General features: G+C 39.7%; 1 protein-coding gene across 2 annotated transcripts; it reads right to left on the bottom strand.

Annotated features, from left to right (window-relative positions):
- Nucleotides 1-536: 536 nt before the first annotated feature.
- CP (ceruloplasmin) lies at nt 537-20,748 on the bottom strand. Of its 2 annotated transcripts, XM_005434308.2 has the most exons (19): nt 20,531-20,748; nt 17,410-17,654; nt 15,984-16,196; nt 15,278-15,451; nt 14,429-14,683; nt 13,002-13,167; nt 11,899-12,038; nt 11,152-11,292; nt 10,815-11,026; nt 9,961-10,111; nt 7,927-8,139; nt 7,352-7,559; nt 5,999-6,138; nt 5,437-5,565; nt 4,479-4,585; nt 3,529-3,745; nt 2,762-2,901; nt 2,113-2,275; nt 537-1,060 (listed from the first exon to the last, which is right to left on the bottom strand). In XM_005434308.2, the coding sequence occupies exons 1-19, from the start codon at nt 20,680-20,682 to the stop codon at nt 1,017-1,019; spliced, it is 3,210 nt and encodes a 1,069-aa protein (XP_005434365.2). In that variant the 5' UTR covers nt 20,683-20,748; the 3' UTR covers nt 537-1,016. The 2 variants fall into 2 exon arrangements, with proteins under 2 accessions (XP_005434365.2, XP_027654169.1); XM_027798368.1 differs by lacking the exon at nt 5,437-5,565.
- Between the last annotated feature and the right edge of the window lie 1,082 nt (nt 20,749-21,830).

The following is a 21,830-nucleotide window of genomic DNA, read 5'->3' as shown; positions in this document are numbered from 1 at the left end:
TTATTACGGAGAAGCAACTTCCTTTGTTCTGGTGTAGCCATAAATCCCAAATGTTTTGCTTTGCCTGCCTGTTCCATACAGCCTTCCCTCTTGTTTGACACAGGTCTAACATACACAGAGCTGGGCTGTTATAACACAACTGCATGGCATGACGATACTTGCTCTTCTTACTGCTTTCATTTTTGACCAGGATCAGTCATGCACTAATACTGGTGCTTCCATCTGTCAAGAAATGCTTAGTTTGCCTAGGTCTGCGCTGCATAACTAACAGCAAAATGATTCCACTGCATGAGTTGTTTAAGATTCACTCCCTATATAGTAGTCACCAAATTTTGCCCTTCACTGTCTGAATTTCATCAGGCTTATTTCAGCCTAACTTTGTCTGTCTTCTAATTATTTTCGTAACAGACAACCAAAAACATCTTGTGCAACCATGATCCCTCAGCCACTGCATCTTTTAAATCCATTATGTTGAAGGTGTTACTGGATAAAAATTATAAAATAATTCAACAGAAATAATAGAACTTTGTTAGCTGTTCAAGTATGTGATAGTATATGTATTTTAAGTGTGAACCTATGGTTAAATAATAACCAAATCCCTATTTTCCAAGCAGTAACTACTAACATATCTGACAGATACCTAAAATAAATTTTGCTGTTACACAGGGTTATTTACAAACTTAAAGAGAAAAGAAAAAAAAAGGAATGTACATTTCATTTGGCTCTTCCACCATGTTCCTCAGCAGTTAAATAACATGCATTAAGGCATGACCTAGAATGTGTTTAGCTTGGAAGATACTATTTTTATTTACAGGAAAAGATACTCATGAGCTGTTATATCCATTCAGCTGTCTTAGTCTATGGCACTTCTGGCCACAAAACGAAGTCTTCCAAAACACACGTGGAGATGAATTGTCCAGGAAATAGTATTTCTCAAGAAACGCTTCACTGAAGGTAGACCTTGGAGAGTCAGTGATGTAAAATGCTTTCATCATTCTAGTGTGCCTGCCATATCTTTACACTTGAACTGATTGAATAATCTTGGGAACAAAGACTTTGTCTGTAAGAGGAAAAATAGCTTTGGTTACATGCCATGCGCTTCATCAAAAGAATAGTCTATACATAGGGACAACAGACTCCAAAATGAGAGCAGTGGCAATACTTTCTAGATACTGTGAGTTAGGCTTAAAACCAACTTTAAAATGCACCGCAGGGTATATTTTTAATGCACTTTAGATGGCTGGTTATGAAAAGTCCAACATAGTGCTTCTACAAGTTAAAGTCTGTTTCTACATCTCTTTCTGTGTACTCTTTAAGTCAACCATTTTATTATCTGCACAAGTTTGGCACAATGTATTCTGTACATCAGAATGGTTTATAAAATAGAATTAGACTGTTTAACATTCCAGCCTATGTTTTTAGTATAGATACACATGTACATTACATAGTTGTCTATCTATATATGCATATACCTACACGTTTTGAAATATTCCTGCTGTTCTGTCAGTTATGATGTGTATCTGTTATGCTCTGTCTCTTGAGTACAGAGGAGTCTTGCTTTTAATATCATATTAAATTTGTAGAAACAAGAACTTCCAAAATTATTCATGTTTTTCACAGTCAATATTGCTAAAGTAAGGTAATAGTGTCTGTAAAGCTAAAACATACTCCTTTAGAAAGAAAATACTCTTAGTTTTTCAGTACTTTTAACTATTAGGGATGATGGCTTCAGATTTATTTACCAACTGTTCTTTTTGTTTTAAATGAAGATTGAGAGGGAGTCTGACACTACTGGCACTTCCTGGGTACAGAAATACTCTGTCTCATTAAGAATTATTTTTAAATAAAAAATCTGCACATTTGATTTCATTGCTGTGAAGCTGAAGCAATAGTCAGTTAACATCCAGTCTTTTAGCTATTCCTGTTTTCTGAGCAGGAGTGCTGAGGCAAGTATGATCAGGTGGTTTGCAGCGTTCTGGCCTCCAGACATCAATATTAAGCCACAGAATACTGCTGGATGCCTGAACTGGCTCCCAGTATCCTGGCCTGTCAGTGAGCCCCATTCTGCATCTCTAAACACAGTGAACATTATTGAGATAGATAAGCTCCTACCTTCCTTTGGGAGCACAGTGTAAGTTGCTTCCATGCCTGCATGAATGTGGTCAGTAACATGACAGTGTAATAGCCAGGTTCCAGGGTTCTGTGGGGTCATTTCCACAGTCTGAAATGTCCCAGGGAACAGATCAAAGACATCTGCCCGGTAAACCTCTGTTTGCTTCAGGACAAAAAGAAACAACAGTTAAACAGTGTGGCATTTTCAGATGGCAGTAATTTAAGCTACCTTTTATGCCTATTCCCACCAAACTCTTTAATCAGAGTTAAGTGAAAAGACATCTACTATATGTCATTTCTACAGAAGCATCACTTTCAACATCCATTTCATGCTTCAAAGATTAATAAACTACCAACTCAGTGGAAATGAAGGAAGATCACAGCTGTTGTCTTACCACAGCCATGAAAATAACAGCTACCTTGTTGAAACAGCTCGTGAGGTTACCCATCAGCAAATGCTACTGGCAGATATTCTCTGTCTCTTGTACATTGATCAAACACAGGTTTGGAGCATAAAAATTTTATGGTCAAATTACAAGTCTGGCTCAATATTGTAACACCCAACTTTTCACCAGAGATTGCAGTCCTTGGTATTTGATCTACCTCTCATTCTTAACAGAGCAAGAAGTGAGTGGAAAGGACCTGTTACCTTATAGTCAAAGCTGTGGCCATGGAAGTGTGCTGTGTGAATGTCTATTTCATTGCCCATTCCCATCAAATACCAGCTTACTTTCTCTCCAACATGCATAGTCAGACCATGTAAATTTCCAAACACCTTTCCATTAATGGCTAAAAAGAGGGAAAGAGCATGACAGAGAAAACAAGTAAGATTTTGTGTATTGTTATTCTCTAAACTTTAATAGAATACAAGATCTGAAAGCCAATGCCAGGCAAACGTAACAGCTTTGAATGGTATATAAAACCAAAACAATCGGTCAGCATATTATAAATGGCACTGATTACAGTCCATATTTAAATAGAAGGTAAATTGTAGTTAAAGAAAAAGTGCTGTACACCATGGCTAATACTGTGGTTCTTAAAGATCTGCATTTCCTGCAGCTTTTTGTAAAGGGTAAGCTTTACCAGGACATGCTTTCAGGATGCATATCACCTTTCCAACTTATCCAGAACAGTTGTTTGCTGACATCAAATCAAAAGCTCCAATTTAATTTTTCTTTCATCAAAAAAATTCTCTTTCCTCAAAATGTCAGTGTGGGATTATTTTTTCACAGGTTTGTTTTTTGTTTTTTGGTTTTTTTTTAAAAAAAAGGACATTCAGTGGCATTAACAGCATTTTCAAATAGTTTAAGTGAAATTTTTCAGGTCTTCCACCTTGAAGTCAAATCTATATGCAGTACTTTCAAATACAGAATTTTATAGTTTCCAGAGTTGCATTAACTAAATTAGAAAACATACCATGCATTTTATTACTTTCAAGGAACTCCTCATCCTCTTTGTCAATAAGGTGTGGGTTGGCAGAATACCTTTTAATGTTTTCATCCAAGTACCATGACTCATTTTCATCAAAAACCATAAAAAGAAGAGCAAATTGCACTTTCTTTTCAGTATGAAATGATGGCAAATAATGTCTATGACACACAACAAGTGTGCCTATTAATCCACTGTAAGTGTCCTGAAATTACAAATGAAAAGTCATATAATTACAAGATGTGACTAAGCAGAAGCACTTTTAATGCCAGACACAAATGCTCTATTATTTTTACAGCTGCACTATCTGGGAATAAAGGCAGCCAGTGTCAGACAAACAAGGTTACTTCTTCATTGTTACATTCTACCGATGGATCAAATTCAATGGACTATGAAGAGTAACTGCTCTTTTTTATCTCTTGCTAGAAATAAGCAAGAAAGTAAAATAGAATAAAGTTTAGGTTTTAGTATTTCGAGCTTGGTTTCTATTCAAATGTACTTCTTGACACTTTTTATATGTGTTTGCTGAGTCATGAAGGAAAGAATACATGAATTTCCATTAAAAATTATTAGTCATGTCAAGTTAATGGATGCTTGTACAAAAATGGCAGACTTACATTCCACAGTTACATGTTAGATTTCCAACATGACTTATTAGATATTCAGCAAGCTATGAAGTGTTTATCTTTAAGAATGAAATCTGAGTTACCTATGCCAAGAGCAGAAGAACCGGAGAGCAAGAACATGAAGGGCTGTGACTCTCAAATTCTGCCCTGACTTTCTTGCATTATTCAAGAGACATTTAAATTCAAAGGTACGGTGATGGGGGGAATAGCTTGACAGAGAAAGCAGAGTTTCTAACTCACCTCCCTTCTGCTGGAGGTATATCTGTGTTGAAGTCACAAACAAAACCCTTTAGATTTCTATTAATAGTTTACCTTAATAATGTCCACCGTTGAATGGTATGCCCATGCAATACAATGTGGGTCTCCTCTCTCAGAACTAGATCTCTCTGGGATCTTCCAGACATACATTTTTGTTTCACCTGAATTAAATATGTATCGATGGATTTTAGAAGTTTTCTGTGTGCTGACCTATAAAAGGTCATCTTGAAAGAGATTGCATTTGTCTTAAATTTCATCTTCCCAGTTACTGCACTGGCTAACTTAGAGTTATTTCCCTTCTGCAGATCCCCAACTCTTAGAATCATGGAATCATTTGGGCTGGAAAAGACCTTTAAGATCATTGAGTCCAGCTGTTAAACCAGCACTGCCAAGCCCACTGCTAAACCATATCCCTAAGTGCCATGTCTACATGTCTGTTAAATACCTGCAGGGACGGTGACTCCACCATGTCGTCCCTGGGCCACCTGTTCCAATCCTTGACAGCCCTTTTGGTGAAGAAATTTTTCCTGATAGCCAATCTAACACACCCCACCCCACCCCCACCCACCTGGCACAACTTGAGGCCGTTTCCTCTCCTTCCATCATTTCTTGCCAATGATATTTTTGTGTGGCTGCACTGCCAGTTTAACAGACTTAATAAAAACAATTGTATCTTTTTTAAAGATCACAAAGGAACTTCTGAAATAGTAGCTAGCATAAGCTATCCTCTCCCTATGTAGCCAAACCTGTTTGCTTTCATGAAAGGTGCATCCACACTGCATAAAATAATTACTGATCTCTCAAGGGCTAGAATACGTAGCAACAGTTAGCAGGGCCATTTTAATTGTAGAAATACTTGTCATAATTAGCATCAAACACTTAAGAACCTGGGGTAAAAACAATTGAACAAACAAAACCATAGTCTTCTGTGCTATCCAAAACCAAAAGCTTGATAAACCTTACTAGAAGGCTTGAGGTTACCCGCTAGAAATAAACAAGGATGCTTTGATACCTGGGTTAGTTACAGCAACCACAGAACTGTCTGTTTTTACTCCATGGGCATGTATAGAAAAAGGTCTTGATGCCAAGTTCTTAAAAACTATTAAAATTTTATCTCCAATATTTGACATAAGCAGTGGCCCTGTTGGATTGAAAAGAAAGATTTACTTGGTTTTACTAAAGATCAGAGCAGAGAGAGAGAGGAGAGAATTTGTTGTGTTCAAATACACAACAATACTGGCTTATATTCACTATGATATGCCAGCTACTCTAAGCAGAGGCCTAAGTCTCAAAAGCTCTCAGCACCTACTGTATATTTGAAGTCAGTTTGGATGTTGCTGCCCAGTTTTATGCTGACTTTAAAAATACTAACCTTGATCAGGCAGCAAAACAGAAGGGTTTTTTTCTTGTAAAGCAAGGAACATCATCTTGCAAGAATAGCACCCTATTAAAAGTAGCAATTCTACATAGGTTTAGGCACTTGGTGTGGGTAGGACTTTACTCAGTATTATTCAATTAGTATCTTCTTGTTTTGTTTCACTGCATTTTTCCCAGTTTCAAACTGATTACTATACCTTGAATTTCCAGGTGCTGCTGCTCTTCTGCTCTGTTTTTGGGAGTACTGAATGTCTGATCAGTGTACTCACGATAAACAACTTTTCTGTATTTTGAGCCAATGAATTTGCCGTCTTTATTTAAAAACGGATTGCCAGGGCTGCAAAAAATAAAGAAAATACACATAAGAATATGTTGTACATTTCTTTGCATAACTTAAAACATCTTCTGCAGGTATGTCAATTAACCATCAAACAAAAATCCAGCTCAGTGAAACAGTAATCTCATGGACCACAGCTATCTTCAACATGAAAACATTCTGGTGAAGCTGGGAGGCTTCTCTTAACCTGGAAGGTTAAAAACCCACTATAAATAGACAAGTCTATATAGAATTTGAGAGAATGCTAAGTGCTCAGCCTGGCAGACATTTCAAATTGCAAAAGGTCATTCAGCAACTTGCACAGCAAAAAACAGAGCCTTCAGTGACTTCTGCAGATCTGAAATGAAGCCTAGAACTTGTAAAGCTTAAGTGCCTTGCTGAAAAATGTGAGGGACCCATTCTCTCCTGAGATCACAGGGGCTGGAGACAGTGGGGGAAAAAAATGTCTGATAGCAGCATTAATTGTGCTTGTAACTATGACAGAGTCCACTGTGGTGTGCAGGGCAAGGAAATGTGCTATCAAGCTGAAGAAAAAGAAGAAAACACAATTAAATCAATAAAAAAATACAGGCAGTTACAATCTACTACTTTAACCTCAAATGAAATTGTACAGGTGGAACACATAGAAATTCATCATTGTTTAGCCTCTTCTGCTAATTGGCATGAATTATTTGATCCAATCAGTTCCCTCTCATTGAGATTGAAATACTGGGAATAAAACAAGAAGGTGACAAGCTTCATAGTGAATGGATTCAGTCATGGGTTTATCTCATGTAAGCTAATGAAACTGAGAGGAGTAAAAACCTTATTTGGAGTACAGATAAACACAAGATAAACACATGTTACCTACCATAAGTAATCAAATACCAGGACAAAGTAGTCATCATATCTACAACTTAATGAACATTTTAAGCGTTTCACGTCAAGGACTGTACCAAGATCGGTAAATGCATATGTACTATCCAGGATTCAAGAAAATATGCAGCATCCCCCCAAGATGATTTACACTGGACCATTTCATGAACATCATGCTGTCTGGCTCACAGTTACAGGGCAACAGTACTGGAGAACAACCACAGATTCAAGTGAGACCAAAAATACATATGCAAAGAAAGCGTGTCTAGAAAGGCCTGGATAAAGAAGAAAAAGTTCAGAGAAGTGAGTTGCTCTTTTGCTTTTTCGCATTTTTTCCCTTCTGTATATTCCAAAGTACCTTTCCTCATGGTATTGATGCCTCTCAAATTCCCATGTCCTGTTAGGAGCGTAGTCCCACTCAACCTCCACTGCAGCAATATAGTAAGTCTTTTCATGCAAATACATAGATAGGTCCACATTCCACCAATGGCATTGTTTCACTTTGTAGTTCTGTTTCATGCCCCCTGTGTAGTGATCTGTTGTCAGACAGGACACTTCAAAAACTCCTAGAGGCCATACAAGAAACAAAGACTTGAGGACAAAAACCTGTCATTAGCAGATCTGCAGATTGCATTGCCTATGTTGATTTACTGTTTAGAGACTGAGACACAGCCTATTGCTCATGTAAGATCATTGTGTCCTATGGCTACCTGCAGTAATCAAATTCAGCAAACACAGAAGGTATAAAAATACAGGCTTTAGCATTAAGAGCTTATATCCTATGAATGCAAGTTTGCTGTCTCCAAACACAGCTGTACAGTGTTAGCACCCAAAGGATTAAAATATCAGCTATTTGAAGCTTGTCTCTAAGCATAAAATGTTCATAGGTAAAGTTTCTAAGCTAGTAATAGGATTTTTAAGCAAGACATTTACCTTCAGAATCAGGCTTCATAATAGCTGTAAGAAATGTATGTGGAAACAGATTTGCTGTATCCCTTCTTGTTCCTTTAGTTATAAATGTGTTTTCTGAAAAGTATATCCCATGGACATCGACTTCTGACCCCAAGCCCATCAAATGCCAGGAAACCACACTTCCTTTACACATCTCAAGACCAGGTTGATTTCCGTACATATAACCATTAATGGCTGCAGAAGATTTGAGGAAGCAAAACCCACCTTGATTAGCATGACTTAATTCTGCAATACAAATTAAATAATACCCACTTTAGATGTAACGTGATGCCTTAGACTGACAGAAATATCAGTAAGAAAATGCTTTATCACATCAGTGAAACTAGAGAGTCAATTCAAACAAAACAACTTTTAAAACCCAGTGTTTGGAAACAATTTCTAACTGTTCTTTTCTATGTCTGAAGCACAGGTAGCTGACTTGACCAACTGGAACTTCCACTGCTTTATACCCACCAAGTATGCAGGATGCATAAAGCATCGTGCTGTATGCCCTGCAAGACCCTCCAGCCACACAGTGCAGACAATCTGAGGTGTTTTTTAGTTTGAGTTACTACTCCTTTCTAGCTGCTCCTGTGCAAAACTTTCAAAGCCTGGGCCTCACTGAATGCTCAGTATCAAGGCTCTGTAAATAGTAGAAACACCCCTGAGGGCAAAATTTAAGAAAGAGTACAAGCAAATATCTTTAAACATTAGGACTTGTTTGCAGGATTAGGTTCCAAAACTAAAAGTGTTCTTTCACTTTTTCTACAGTACCAAAATAAGATCAGTATGAAACTCAGATCTGCCCTACTAAAGCAGTAAAGATTTTCATCCTAATGGGGCCACAGTGCTGGTCAAAGAATCCAGACTCAGTTGCAGACACAAAATGAGCCAACAATATGCCCTTGCTGCAAAGGATAATGGTATCTTGGGCTGCATGAGGAGGAGTGTTGCCAGCAGGTCAGATGATGAAGGTCAGATTGCAGCAGGACCTATAGGTTCTGGGGCACACCAAGTTGAACATGAGCCAAAATGCCCTTGCCGCAAAGAAGGAGGATGGCATCCTGGTGCGCTGGGCTGCATTAAGCAAAGCATTGCCAGCAGGCCGAGGGAGGGATCCTTCCCCCCTGCCCAGCACTCATGAGGACACACCTGGAGGACTGTGTCCAGTGCTGCACTCCCCAGCGCAAGAGAGACGGGGGCATACTGGAAAGAGTCCAACAAAGGGCCACAAGGATGATGACAAAGGGACAAGGCGGCTTCGCTCCTGCAAGGAAAGGCTGAGAGAGCTGGGACTGTTCAGCCTGGGGAAGAAAAGGCTCGGGGGGATCTCATCCCTGTATATAACCACCTGCAGGGAGGGTGCACCGAAGACGGGGCCAGGCTCTTCCCAGCAGCGCCCAGTGCCAGGACCAGAGGCGACGGGCACAAACTGACACACACGAGGTTCCCTGCGAACATCAGGGAACACTTTGTCATCATCACTGTGTGGGTGCCTGAGCCCCGGCACGGGCTGCCCGGGGAGGGGATGGAGTCTCCCTCCTTGGAGGCATTCAGAAGCCATCTGGACGTGGCCCTGGGTGAGCAGGGGGCTGGAGATGATGACCTCCAGAGCTCCCTTCCAACCTCAGCCAGTCAGCAATTCTGTGAAAACCTTCCTTTCAGCTACATCATCTGTAGGGCAGAGGCTGATTTTTCTCTTGGTGCCTGGTTGCACTCACAGGGGTTGCACATAGGCTACAGGCCTAATTCCTCCTTCTGTCTGCTCAGAGTGGCACATTGGTGCATTACAGTGCTAAATGCTCAACTGTCATGCAAGACACTGAACAACTGGCATTATATTTTTAACTACCACATTTAGCTGAAATTGAATTGCATTCAAACATGGTTTTGTTTCCAATGGAAAGGAATGAAATGTCTCTGACACTATACAGTCTCCCAGTCTCCAACATGAGATCACAAAAGTAGAATCCTTATTGCAGAAATTAATATTTGGCTAACTAATAATTTTCTTACAGTGCATTTTGTTAGACTCTTGGAAGTCCTCATCGTCTTTGTCAATTTTATTGGGATTTAGTGTAAACATCAAAATATTGTCATCCAAGTACCAGCTCAGATTCTCATCAAATACTGTGGCAAGTAGAAAAAACTCCAGGTTCACATTTTTCTGTTGAGAAGAACAGCAGAGAGGAAAACACATACGAGTGAACAGAAAATGTCAGGAAATATTCTGTGTGCATAATAATTTATTAGTATAATCCATAAAGTAGGCTAGATGCATACATTCATACTTCATTCTGACAATGGCAAAGCTCTCTAATTGCTGTATCTGGTGACTAGATATCTGCTGGTAATACTCTTTCTACCAGCAGGAGCCACCTCTGGAAATGAATGTGTGTTTTGGTCTTTAAAGTCTCTACATTTTTTCTAGTCATTCTCATCCTAGCTGAGACCTGAATGCCAGTGGTCACTCACTGCAATGGTGGTTTCACAGTACAGTGTTTGTCTATCTGGAGCCAGACCGATTTTGCCTTTAAAAAAAACCAAAAACCACACACACACACACAAAACTAAAACAAAAACCAAACCCACTTTCTTCATTTTATTTATTCCCCTCAGCACAGAGGTGAGGCTGTCATGTGGAAAGGAGGTAGTGCTCAATGGTTGTTAACATGGCAGGCCCTGAGGACACAGTTCAGGAGGAGAAAGCAGATTCAGCTACAATCATAAAATCATAGACTCGTTTAGGTTGGAAAAGACCTTTAAGATCATCAGGTCCAACCATTAACCCAGCACTGCCAAGTCCACCGCTGAACCACATCCCTAAGTACTAATGATGTAAATGCTTCCATTTGGATTTTTTGACTGACCTGTTTCCCAGAAGGAAGCAAAGCTCCTTTCCTGCACACCAGAAGAGGACCCACAAGGCCAGAACTGGTGTCTCTGACTGCATCCACAGCTGAGTAATAAAGCCAGGTTAAACAGTCTGGATCTTGGTCTGTGGGGCCAACATCTTCTGGCACATTCCACTCATACACAAATGTAGCACCAGGACTCACATGAGAGGCTGGAGATCCAGTACCTGTTATAGGAATCAACATTAGGAATTATGTCTAATGAACATTGTTCATTTTACCACCTTTAAAACATCAACATATAAGACAGCTTCTTCTCCAGCGCTTGTAGGTTCCCTGTCCATGGGCGCACCTCTGGAGGCAGCGCTGTACAATGCACCCTCGTCGCTCTTGCGGTAACTCACACCATGGGGCTGAATGCTAAACGGGCGGCTGGCATTGTTTCGGAATGTCACCCTGATGCTCTCACCCACTTCAGCCTTGATAACAGGTCCTAGAAAAGAGGCCACAGTCTAATTACAAGACGGTCCTATCAAGTGATGTACATATCACCACAAGCTTATAGCTATCAGTGGCTGGCTGCTTTTCCTGTTGTGTGGGGAACTGTCCTTGGGCCTATGGGGCCATGGACCAGGTCCCTGGTACATGGCCTGAATCACAGGGCAGCCCAGCAGCAACTGGACCACTCCATTCCCAATTCCTCATTGAGGCCCAGTGACATGCAGGAGTGTTCTTCCCTTTGGAAAGGGACCTACAGACATGAGCATGAACCTCAAACTCAGTTCAGAGCCACATCAGAGGCAGTCAGGTCATAAATAGGGCCAGACCTGCCTAGCCTGTCCTTGTAATTCAGAGCCTAACCTTTGGAGACCATGGCATATTCCCATAGGATAGCTGGGGACCACTACAGCACTGCCTTCAAGAGCTTTCTTACTTCCTGGGGCGTCTCTTGGAGGAAGCCACAGCACCAGCATCTGCAGGAGGCAGGGAGAGCTGACAACCCCTCCCCTTGGAGGTGGAGGGGCACTGCTGGCCAGCCAGGGGAAGTGATAGTTTACTCTCATAAATCTCTGACATGAAACAATTTTAGATATCTTACCTAAGAGTCCAAGATGTGCTTCCTCTGTGAGACTTTTTTTATGTTCAGTGAAAGAACCATCAGTGTATTCTTTGTAAACAGCTTTTTTATAAGAGCCGCCAATTCTTGTCTCACTTTGTTCAAAAAAAATGCGAGATTCGCTGTGTAAAAGATATCACAATAGATGTAAACAGGTCAAGCGACAATGCTAAACTTTACAAAGGCAGTCAGGACCACAGCCCTATTTTCTGAGGTGCTAATGATGTGCTGAGATTGTCTTTTGGGTCTACTTTCAGTGTTCTGGCCCCACACTTTGTGCAGCCTCATATAAGGCTGTCTCATTATCCTTCACTAATGTCTCTTAAAGAACAAGATGCTGTGCTGCGTTGCCCTTATAAAGCCAGCATGCTCAGAGACTCATCAACAAGGATTTCTAGTCAACATTTCGTAACCTGAAATTTACTCTTCTTTTCTTAAAAGTTACAAATAATTCAGCAGTAGATATAAACACCAAGTGTAACATCTAAATAGAAAGTAAGTAGATTTAGTCTACACTTGTACTCTTCAAAAATGACCTTTCAGTGTTTTACAAGCGCTGTTCAAACAGTGAACTATGCCTCATCCCTTGTGGAGCAGGTTAAGTATTCTTTAACTCACAGATGAAAAAGCTGAGAAATCTCTGTATTCAGTGAATTGATCCAGGTCTTAAATTGTAAATGCAGAGCAAAGGGCAAAGCTACCTCATGCAAGTTGTTTGCTAGCTGAGATGCTGTTAATGTGATTTTCATCAGCTAAGGAGATGGTCATGAATTCCTAGCTTTGTTCTCTAACTCAGAATAACCAACTGTCTTGAATCATCAGAGGCCACTGCCGACATCTGACATTACAATTCATCTTCATCTCAGTGAAATTACTAACATTACAGCAAAATTTATAGCAAGATTACAAGGAAAACAATAGACCTAATTTGGTCTGATATTTATCCTAGTGATAATCTTTAAGCAGAGGTGAGGACAACGAGAAATTCTGTTTACAAGTCAGTTTTACCATATGGCTTACCTTATTTGGCACGTTTATATCAATTCTGCTTGGAAAGTAAAACTTCTTTAATTAGGAGTATTTACCTGTCAGTGATTAACTCTTGGCCTGTAAAATGGTTCACTGCAGATGGGCCATAATTCCAGATGATTTCTTCAGCAGCAATGAAATACTGTCTTATCCTCGTACTTTCATTGTGATCTTTTGTGGATTTCCTACAATCTTTCACCTCAAAAAGGGCCTGCATACCACCTGAAAAAAAAAATAATGAGGAGGTAGAGAAAAACAGGGAGAAGGATCTGCACTTCGTTTTCTCTTTCCCCGCTTCCAACAGAGCTCTCCTCTTCCCTGGAGAACTCCCATACCATTGATGGATATGCAAATCAGAAATGAAAAGGAAGATGAATGATAAAAAAGAATGCACACCAGCTGAGCTAGGATGCAGAAACACAACCATGGTATTTACAGTAGGCAGACAGGTGGGGTAAAGTGCATTCTGCTTGTAGAGGTGCAACGGACACAGCAGTTGCAGAGAAGGAAGGTTAGGGTCGAGTGGAAGCAATAGTGTCAGTTAGCACTTCAGTCAAGGCCAGGTGCTACCAGACAGACCATCTTCCTTCTAAATGTAACCAACAGTTTGCTTGTGATACTCCTGGGTCCCTGCACCCTAGGAGGAGGGTCTGCTACCAATACTGCTTGCTGGAGATACAAATAATATAATAGAGCCCTTTAACAGCAAGGGATTAGGCCGATTTACAGGATTTAAGTCTGCCAGGATGCTTCAACCACCTCAGGATGCTGCTTGATGTGATAGCTATTTCAAAACTTACAACTTCTGTGTAGTTGAATCTGTGGGTTAAACATACTCCTTTTTATAACAGAATTTTCAAATCTTAGAGAATGATTTTGAATTCTGTGTTCCTTTCCACCTTTGTGACAAATTATTTCTCTAACTCACTTATGGGGATATAGATCATGGAAAGGTATGGAATTATCTTCTAAGTATTTCATATGGTTATCAAACACCTGATCCTGAAAGACACAGGGAAGAGAAATGCAATCATCTCCACCTATTAGCCAATGCACTTCCCAGAACATGTCTTTGTCAGCAGGACAGTTAGCCTGCCTGTCCTGTGCCCCTTGCCCAAACACGGAATGAGCCCCAACTTTTCCACTGGCAAACAGAAAATTTTGATTAATTACCTTCAATACGAGGCAAACATCATGCTATTTTTTGTCTAAAGTTGAAGCTTGCAAAAGTGTAGCTGTGCCAATTGCTGCCAACTGATAACAATTTCCATTACAGACAAGAATTTCCTTGATTTCTGTGGCTACATACTCAAGCCCATCTAATACACTCACATTTACATTGCATTTTAATTACTGCAAACGTTTTGTCACCTAGAGGAGAATATATGGCATAGAACCAGGTCAGGAGTACTGCTAAAGTGACTCAATAAACTCTTAGTGCAAGCTAAAAAAAATATTCTTATCACTGGAACTTATTCTGTACCTTCAATATGGTCATTCACTTGGCAGCTGAGCAGCCATTCCCCAGGACTCCTCGGTATCATGACAGCATCAATAAATGTGGCGGGGAAGAGGTTGATGGTGTCAACTCGATGATGCCTTTCTATTAAGGTCTGTCCATGAAAGTAGGCTGAATGGATATCAGCTTCATTACCCATGCCAAAAAGATGCCATTTTACCTTGTCTTCCACACACATTGTGAGGTTTGGGAGGTATCCATACATGTACCCATTAATTGCTAAAAGAAATGTTATTTATTACAGTTACCTTCACAGACCTTAGATCTTTTTTCAAAAACAGGTGTCATACAACGATTGCTCTATTCTTCAAAATAGAAAGAGGGTCAAAACAAAACTCTGCTCTGAAAGTGAGCCAGTATCAGACACACACTTATCTGTGCAACCACCTGCATGACCAGCAGTTCCTGCCATGATTCTGGAATCCATGTCAGAGCCAAAGGTCTCTTCTTTGTTGACACTACCAGTAGAAACTGTTTTTCTAAACTGTGGTATTATAGTACAGAGCTCATGACTAAGAAACAGAACAAAGTAACACAACTCTGTTTAGAGTGCCTGGGAAGTTATATTGGCAAAGAGGTTCTTGGCCCTTAAGATTTTTATATCACAGCTCTAAAGGTTTGATTGCACAATATTTGCCATTCCCTTTAATTTTATTTTTTTAAAAAATTTAAAAGGATCTTTCTTAATCCTTCAAGAAAAAGCCCTGCTTAAAAATAAGCAAAGAAATTATCTACAGTTCATCTTTAAATGACAACACATAAAAACATTACTTCACCGTATCAATGACATGTGACATTAATATGTTCTCTCACAGTGCATTTTATTGCTCTCCTGGAAGTCCTCATCATCTTTGTCAACTTTGGAAGGCTCAGAACAGTATGTCCTGATGTTATCCTCTAGATACCAACTGAGATTTTCATCCATTACAGAAAACATGAGGATAAATTCAGCACCAAATTGTTTATCACTCCCATTATTCATTGTACCTGAAAAAGAAAGTGGTGTATTCAAAGTCTTTGGCAACTGTCATTATCTTCCTATCAGTTTTAAGTGTAGTATAGGTAGGGCTGGTCACTGTTTACTTCGTATTTTGCTATTTCTTGAGTGTGAGTGTACACATAAACTTAAGAGACACATTTAGAAAACAAAAATCAGTTTTGATAGATACTATAAAATAACTTTACTAAGAATAAATATTATGTGTGATTAAGATTACAGTAAATCTGTTTCTCATATCAGTATTTGCATATCCTTTTGCATTGCTAGTATGAACACATCTCACTCACATGGATTTGTGGACAAAGTATTCTGCAAATTATATTTGCTGCCACACACAAAATCAGGCTACTTCCCATACCACTGAAAGGCAGCTAATTGAGATGACCAAAAGCTGCTATTTCAGAATTAACTGTAATCTTCTCCTCTTCCAGTAAATTATTTTACCGATATTTATCAATAACCATTATCAATCACCTTGCATATGTATTTATGTACACACTTATTTACTTATGGGTTTACCTTTCCTGCAAATTATCAAAGGCCCAACAAGCCCTGAGGCAACATCTCTTGGAGCATCTATGTGGGAGTGGTAAACCCTGGTTATGCAGTCTGCATCTCCCTTAGCTGGACCTTGATCTTCTGTCACATGCCATGTGTAAGTGTACTGGCCTCCAGGCTCCACAGCGTCATCTCTCTTTTGCAAATCTTTGGTGTTATCAGGATAAAAAGCACCTAAAGAATAACAGGCAGCCACCATTAACACAACACGTTCATAATCTGGCCTCAGGATAGCACCTATCATGTTTTAAAGGTTGCAGTAAAATGGACTGAATATATGTTAAAGAAAAATAATCTTTATAATTAGGTGAGTAGATCTTTTTCTTCTCCTTATGAGTCTCTTCAGTTACCTTCAAAGTCCATTGGAGTGCTTCAATTAATGGCACATTAAATTCAGTCCTTAATATGTTAGGAGGGCACTATGTACTTCTGCTAAAAAGATAAAAAAAATCAAATATTTGTAAAACATCTGTTCAATATTAATCTTGGAAACTGTTCTGAAATATTGTGTATGTCCTCAAGGAATATAGGTGTAGCTGGAATGAGAGCAACATTAAAAAAAAATTAAACATTGTTTCGAAAAGCACATGTACTACTACATAACACACTGTTCTGTTCCCACAGAATGGGTCTGTATCAAGTCACATACTAGCTGCATGAAAAACTTCATGGAATATTACAGGTGAGACTGATATTTCACAAATCCTTCTAATGAAACATTTTTAAAGACATCATATTCTCAAAAATCCACACACTGCTTTTAAGGCCCACTAATCAAACTTTCAAGAGCCATATTCTGGTGATGTCTGGTGCAGAAAATCCCCTATCACCTGAGTGTGGCAAGACCAGCTATTGCAAGGGCAAATCATCACTAATCCCAATAGCATCCCTACAATACCTCTTAAAGTGGGTCAGACTTTTACCTCGTTACTTTATAATTGATGAGGAGCTGTTTCTCCATTTTAAGGAATTCTTACATACCTTATACAAATATATAAAAAATTAGTGTTCAAAATTTGTAACTATAACTTATCACTGTTAAGAATATCTTCTTCACAACAGCATTGATTCTTCCTTTAAATATTCTCCATAGCCACACGCATCTCTTACACACCTTTATACTGTTATTTCAGGCGATACATAAGTACTCTTTATTTCAGGTAAAATGTTGATCTAAAACTGCTGCCTTTATGAATTCCACTTTTGGCTTTGTATTTCGCTCTTGAAAAACTTATCAAACTTCTTAGTTCCTATTTTAACTTGATTGTGTGCTGCTTTAAATCTTTATTTATTTGACCAGTCTTTGGTTTGATGAGAGAACATTTCTCACACTCAGGGGAAATAATAACTTTTGATAAATTCTGGCACAGAATGGACTCAAGCTTACCTTCATTTTCCTTTGTGTATCTTACACCATGTGGATGCAGCGTGTAGCTTCTGGAAGCAAAGTTTTTCAAGTGAATAATAATGGAATCTCCAACTTCTCCCTTAATGATAGGGCCTAAAAAACCCAGCCAGGAAGGCTTGTCAACTGTCACATCATATAAATGATTGGTGTACTGCGTGTAGACAGCCTTCTTGTAAGTGCTTCCTATCCTATGCGGTCCTCTTTTGAGAAAGACTCCAGCCTGCCTGCAAAGAAAATACACAAACACATCTGTAGTGGCAGATACTCATTTTATACTTGAATGGTGTTAATTGGTAGTATCTCAAATAAAGACCAGCCCCTCATTGCACTGTGCACAACTGTATCTGTGTTTAGGAGCAAATACGTCTCTTACTGTAAAAAGTTAGGCATCCATATAGAGATCAAATATTGTGCACCAACCTAAATTTTTTTCCACCTATTTTCTAGACTGAAGATAGGAGTATTTGATATAATTTCAGCCAAATTTCAGACCATGTGGACAAGGCAAATAACAGTTATTGCTCCAAAGTTTGTTACTTGTATGCTTAAATTGTTGTATAATTTCCCACAGCCTGTTAAAAACAAGAATTTCCATCATCATGCTGTTTTGTTGGCTGCATAGCCCTTCTCCGTTGCAATGAGAAGCAGGCTTTCCAGCTGTAATATACATTTAAGATGTCTGGATATAAGCAAAACTACAAGGTGCTGTTAATGTCCAGTGCGTGCACGGGGGGAGTGTGAGCATGCAGAGTGCTGAAATGAGTGAGACCAAGCCCTCAGCTTGTTCATCAGTCACATACGAAGAAGAACTGCAGCCTCAGAGCCCAATACGTATTTACCCTAACAAAGTCTTATTTTTACAGATTCAGCCCAAGAATATACAAACAAGTTACATAAGAACAGGGAATTAGCAATGACCTCCTCAGTCACTAAGTGCCTTAGCTACTGGACCATGGCTCTTCTCAATTAATGAAACACTCATATTAAAAATGAGAGCTTGGTTAGTGAGGATGAAATGAGACTGATGCAGATGGTATTGCCTACCCATGGTGGCATCAGTACCTCTGAACCGCTATGCTGCCCAAGCACCACCAGCCACTGGCAAGGGGTCACCATGTGTCTCTGACAACTCTCAGCTGAGAATGGCTTTGGAGCCAACCTTTGCCTGTGCTGAGGGTCAGGTACCCTTCATTAAGTGTTTTAGTCTCTAAGAAGAGTTATCTTTGTGGAAAAAGTGCTTATATTTGCTAACTACAATGGAAAGAGAAACTGCCCATGCTGGCTGTTCAAACCAGTAGTGCTACTATTAGCTGATGCTGTTAGTCCAAACTCTTCTAACAACAAATCCTCCTGCACTTCCCTGCATGTTTCAGGACTAGCTGGAAGAAAGGACTGAAAGTAAGCCCACTCCAGGAGGCAGCAATCCTGGGAGACTGGGCAACACTACCTGAAGTTCAGCAGCCTCCTGATTTCTTGTCTTTTACATGATGAGAAACCAAGTCAACTCGGTTTCATATTCCCAGAAAGCCATATTGTGATGCAGATTAATACTGCCCAAAAATGCAGTAAAGTATTTCCCACAAGGCTGAGCACTTTTTGAGCATGTGGGGGAATTGCTTGTACCTTGGCAAGCACAGATCTGAAGTGTCATTAAAATGCCAGTTCAGAGCTCCACGAAACTTGAAGAGTACAAACTTAGTTGCAAAGGCTCAGCTACTGGAACTCTGAGTGCATGAAGCTTTTTAGCCCCAAATCAAATCAAACAAATACATTATGGCTCTTCCTGGATTGTTTAAACAGTTACCATTTCATTGTAGAGTATTCCTTCTCATGGGTATACTGCGCTCTTCCCTCCTCTTCCCTGCCTCTACAAATACCAATCTCTGTGCAAGGGCAGACTCATAGTCGAAGGATTCAGGAGGAGGGGGAGAACTGGAGAAGCTGAAAGTGAAAAGTACAATAAAAGGCACCAGCTCCACTGCAGGCATACAACCACTGAAAAACTGGAATTCATTTAGCATGCTTCAGATTGTCACAGAGCAGAGAAAAGCCATGAAAGTGCAGTGAATGGTGGTGGCTTGTTGTACCACAACACTGCCCTGCAATTTTCAGACAACATGCCCTGCTTCCACCGTTTATCAGAATTACTAGCCTGCTGGATCACTGGCAGTGTCTTACATGTCACTTAGTTTATGAGTTTTAAAAAAAAAAAGAAAGTTGATGAAGTGGCAGATTGTGGCTGAGATATTGTTGGCTCTCAGTAAACAAACCAAACCACAGGAAATCTCCTAATCCCTCATGTACAGACTAAATGAGAACTGTATTTTCAAGATTTTTCTAATATCTGGTTTCTCACACAATTGTTTTTATTTTAATATAGTCCTATTTCATTTTAAAGGTACTGAAAAAAACACAAAGGAGGAATACTTTTTTCTCCTTCAAGTATATCTCCGATGCCTTTTCTATCTGAGTTTTCTTTATTGTTTATTCATATCTTTAGGGTGTTCTCTTCCTCCTCTCCCTGCTTATCCTCATCCTACTTATTGTTCTCATTCTGTACAGGACCCTCATTGCCTTGTAACAAGCAACCCAGCTCCTCCACTGTCGATGGAAGGACCCGGCTGTGCTGCTGCACCAGGGAAAATGACCGCTGCCAACAATGAAGATCTAAAAAAGAAACCTGTGCCCAATAGGAAAGCTTTCAATTTGTCAAACTTCTGCATTTTGAAACATAACAGCCAAAGTCTTCTCTTCAGTACTGGCACCTTAGCCATTCAGGCCATTCAGTTTAATTAAAAATTAAACATCATTAAACATTCAAGGTCTTTTTCTAGTCACTACTTAATAAACATTTAATCACAAGAAATTCAGAAAACCCCTACACACTTCAATGCTTTTAATTAGCAGAGCATTGGAATGGAATTCTCAAGCAAGCCAGGAAAAAAATCAAAATTCCCTTGTATGTCTGACAGAAAAATCCACTGACACCGAAATGATTTCATTCCACTGCCTTCACCAGGTGTTATCAGTTCTGCCCTGGTGTCTACAGTGAACAATGTTATAAGAATCAAACTCAACCAGTGCAAACTGTTTTACTTACTCTTCTTCTGCAAAAAGCTGTCCAGACACAATATTGGTGCTGCCAGGTGCATAGTTCCACTTGGTCTCTGTAATACCGATGTAGTACTCCCTGTTCACTGCCCCGACTTGGCAACAGCAAGAAACCAGGAAGCAACTTAGGAAGAGCTTCATTTTGCATTCGTGAACCTTGTGGAAAACGTGAAATAAAGCCACAGGACAGCTATTTCCCTTTATATGTTCTTGTCCCTCCTGCCTCCAACGCTCCTCACCCGCCCCTCCCCACTCCTGTTTGCTTTGGGGAACACAATGAAATGTTGCACAATGTCTCCCTGTGCCAGGAGTAAACAAGAGATTCTGGTAAACCTAGTCAGTTCAAATAATCTTCACACAAAGTTTTCCCATTTCTGCCAACCTACTATCACGCAAATTACCATATAGACTGTTACTGGATTGTAAATCTTGTCACTGAATCGTTTAAATGGATCTATAGACTTAAGCTTAATTACATTCCTTGCTGTATTGCTCCCTCTCTAGCTTGTATACTGCCGAGAAAATAATTTCTGTGATGTGCGGCACAAGAACACAGCTTTTTAAGTTCACTACGAAAAGCTCTAAACACCACCCATCTTCCTCGGAGTATCTGCTTTTGGGCTGATATCACTGAATGCAAGGCAGGTCCCGCAGCTGCAGACTTTCTGCCGCCTATTCCCCTTGCTCCTTCTGAATCTACAGATGGCTGCTGCTTCCCCTCTGCACGGCAATCACTAAACTGGTGCAAGACAGCCAGTTAAGGGATGACTCAGGTCACTAGTATTGGAGCAGAGCTTACACACTGATGTATATGTGGATAAGCTCTGCTAACCTGCCACAGTTCCCTTGGAAAAATATTTTCAGCACAAAGTGTGGCATATATAGCTAGAGATGAAAAGGCCTGGCTGTCCATGCATGGAGGCAGGGGATGTTAGCATCTCATTCTCAAGCAGTTTCAGTGTTGCCCAAATGGAAATGAGGCTCAGAAATTCAACAAAACGAACTACTTATGTTATCTTCCTCCTAGTCTATCACCAGACAGGATAGGTCACATTCTTCAATGATTAAAAGCACAACAGATGTATAAAGCTTCAGATAATCTTAAATGTTACCATTACCTAAATATACCACCCAGTGCAGAAGGCTATACTTTTGCTTTATTCAAGTTCTGTAAACAATTTATATGTTAGTCTGATTGAAAAATAAGAACAAAATTGCACCTTAAACATAGGACATTTAAAAACCACCTAAGTTTGTAATTGCTTTTTTTTCCCAAGCATATATCCATT

Source organism: Falco cherrug, chromosome 11 (genome assembly GCF_023634085.1).
Source record: "Falco cherrug isolate bFalChe1 chromosome 11, bFalChe1.pri, whole genome shotgun sequence".
Lineage (NCBI taxonomy): Eukaryota > Metazoa > Chordata > Aves > Falconiformes > Falconidae > Falco > Falco cherrug.
Note: the sequence above shows the minus strand (reverse complement) of the source record. Positions and strands in the feature narration are given on the sequence as shown.

Bases quoted from the DNA above. Each gene is read 5' to 3' on its own strand.
- CP (XM_005434308.2), bottom strand. From the start codon at position 20,682: ATGAAGCTCTTCCTAAGTTGCTTCCTGGTTTCTTGCTGTTGCCAAGTC. The intron at 17,655-20,530 runs GTAAGTAAAACA...TTTTCTTTGCAG, and splicing joins CAGCTTTTTGCAGAAGAAGA to GCAGGCTGGAGTCTTTCTCA. The intron at 2,276-2,761 runs GTAACAGGTCCT...TTTGTCCTGAAG, and splicing joins GCCACAGCTTTGACTATAAG to CAAACAGAGGTTTACCGGGC.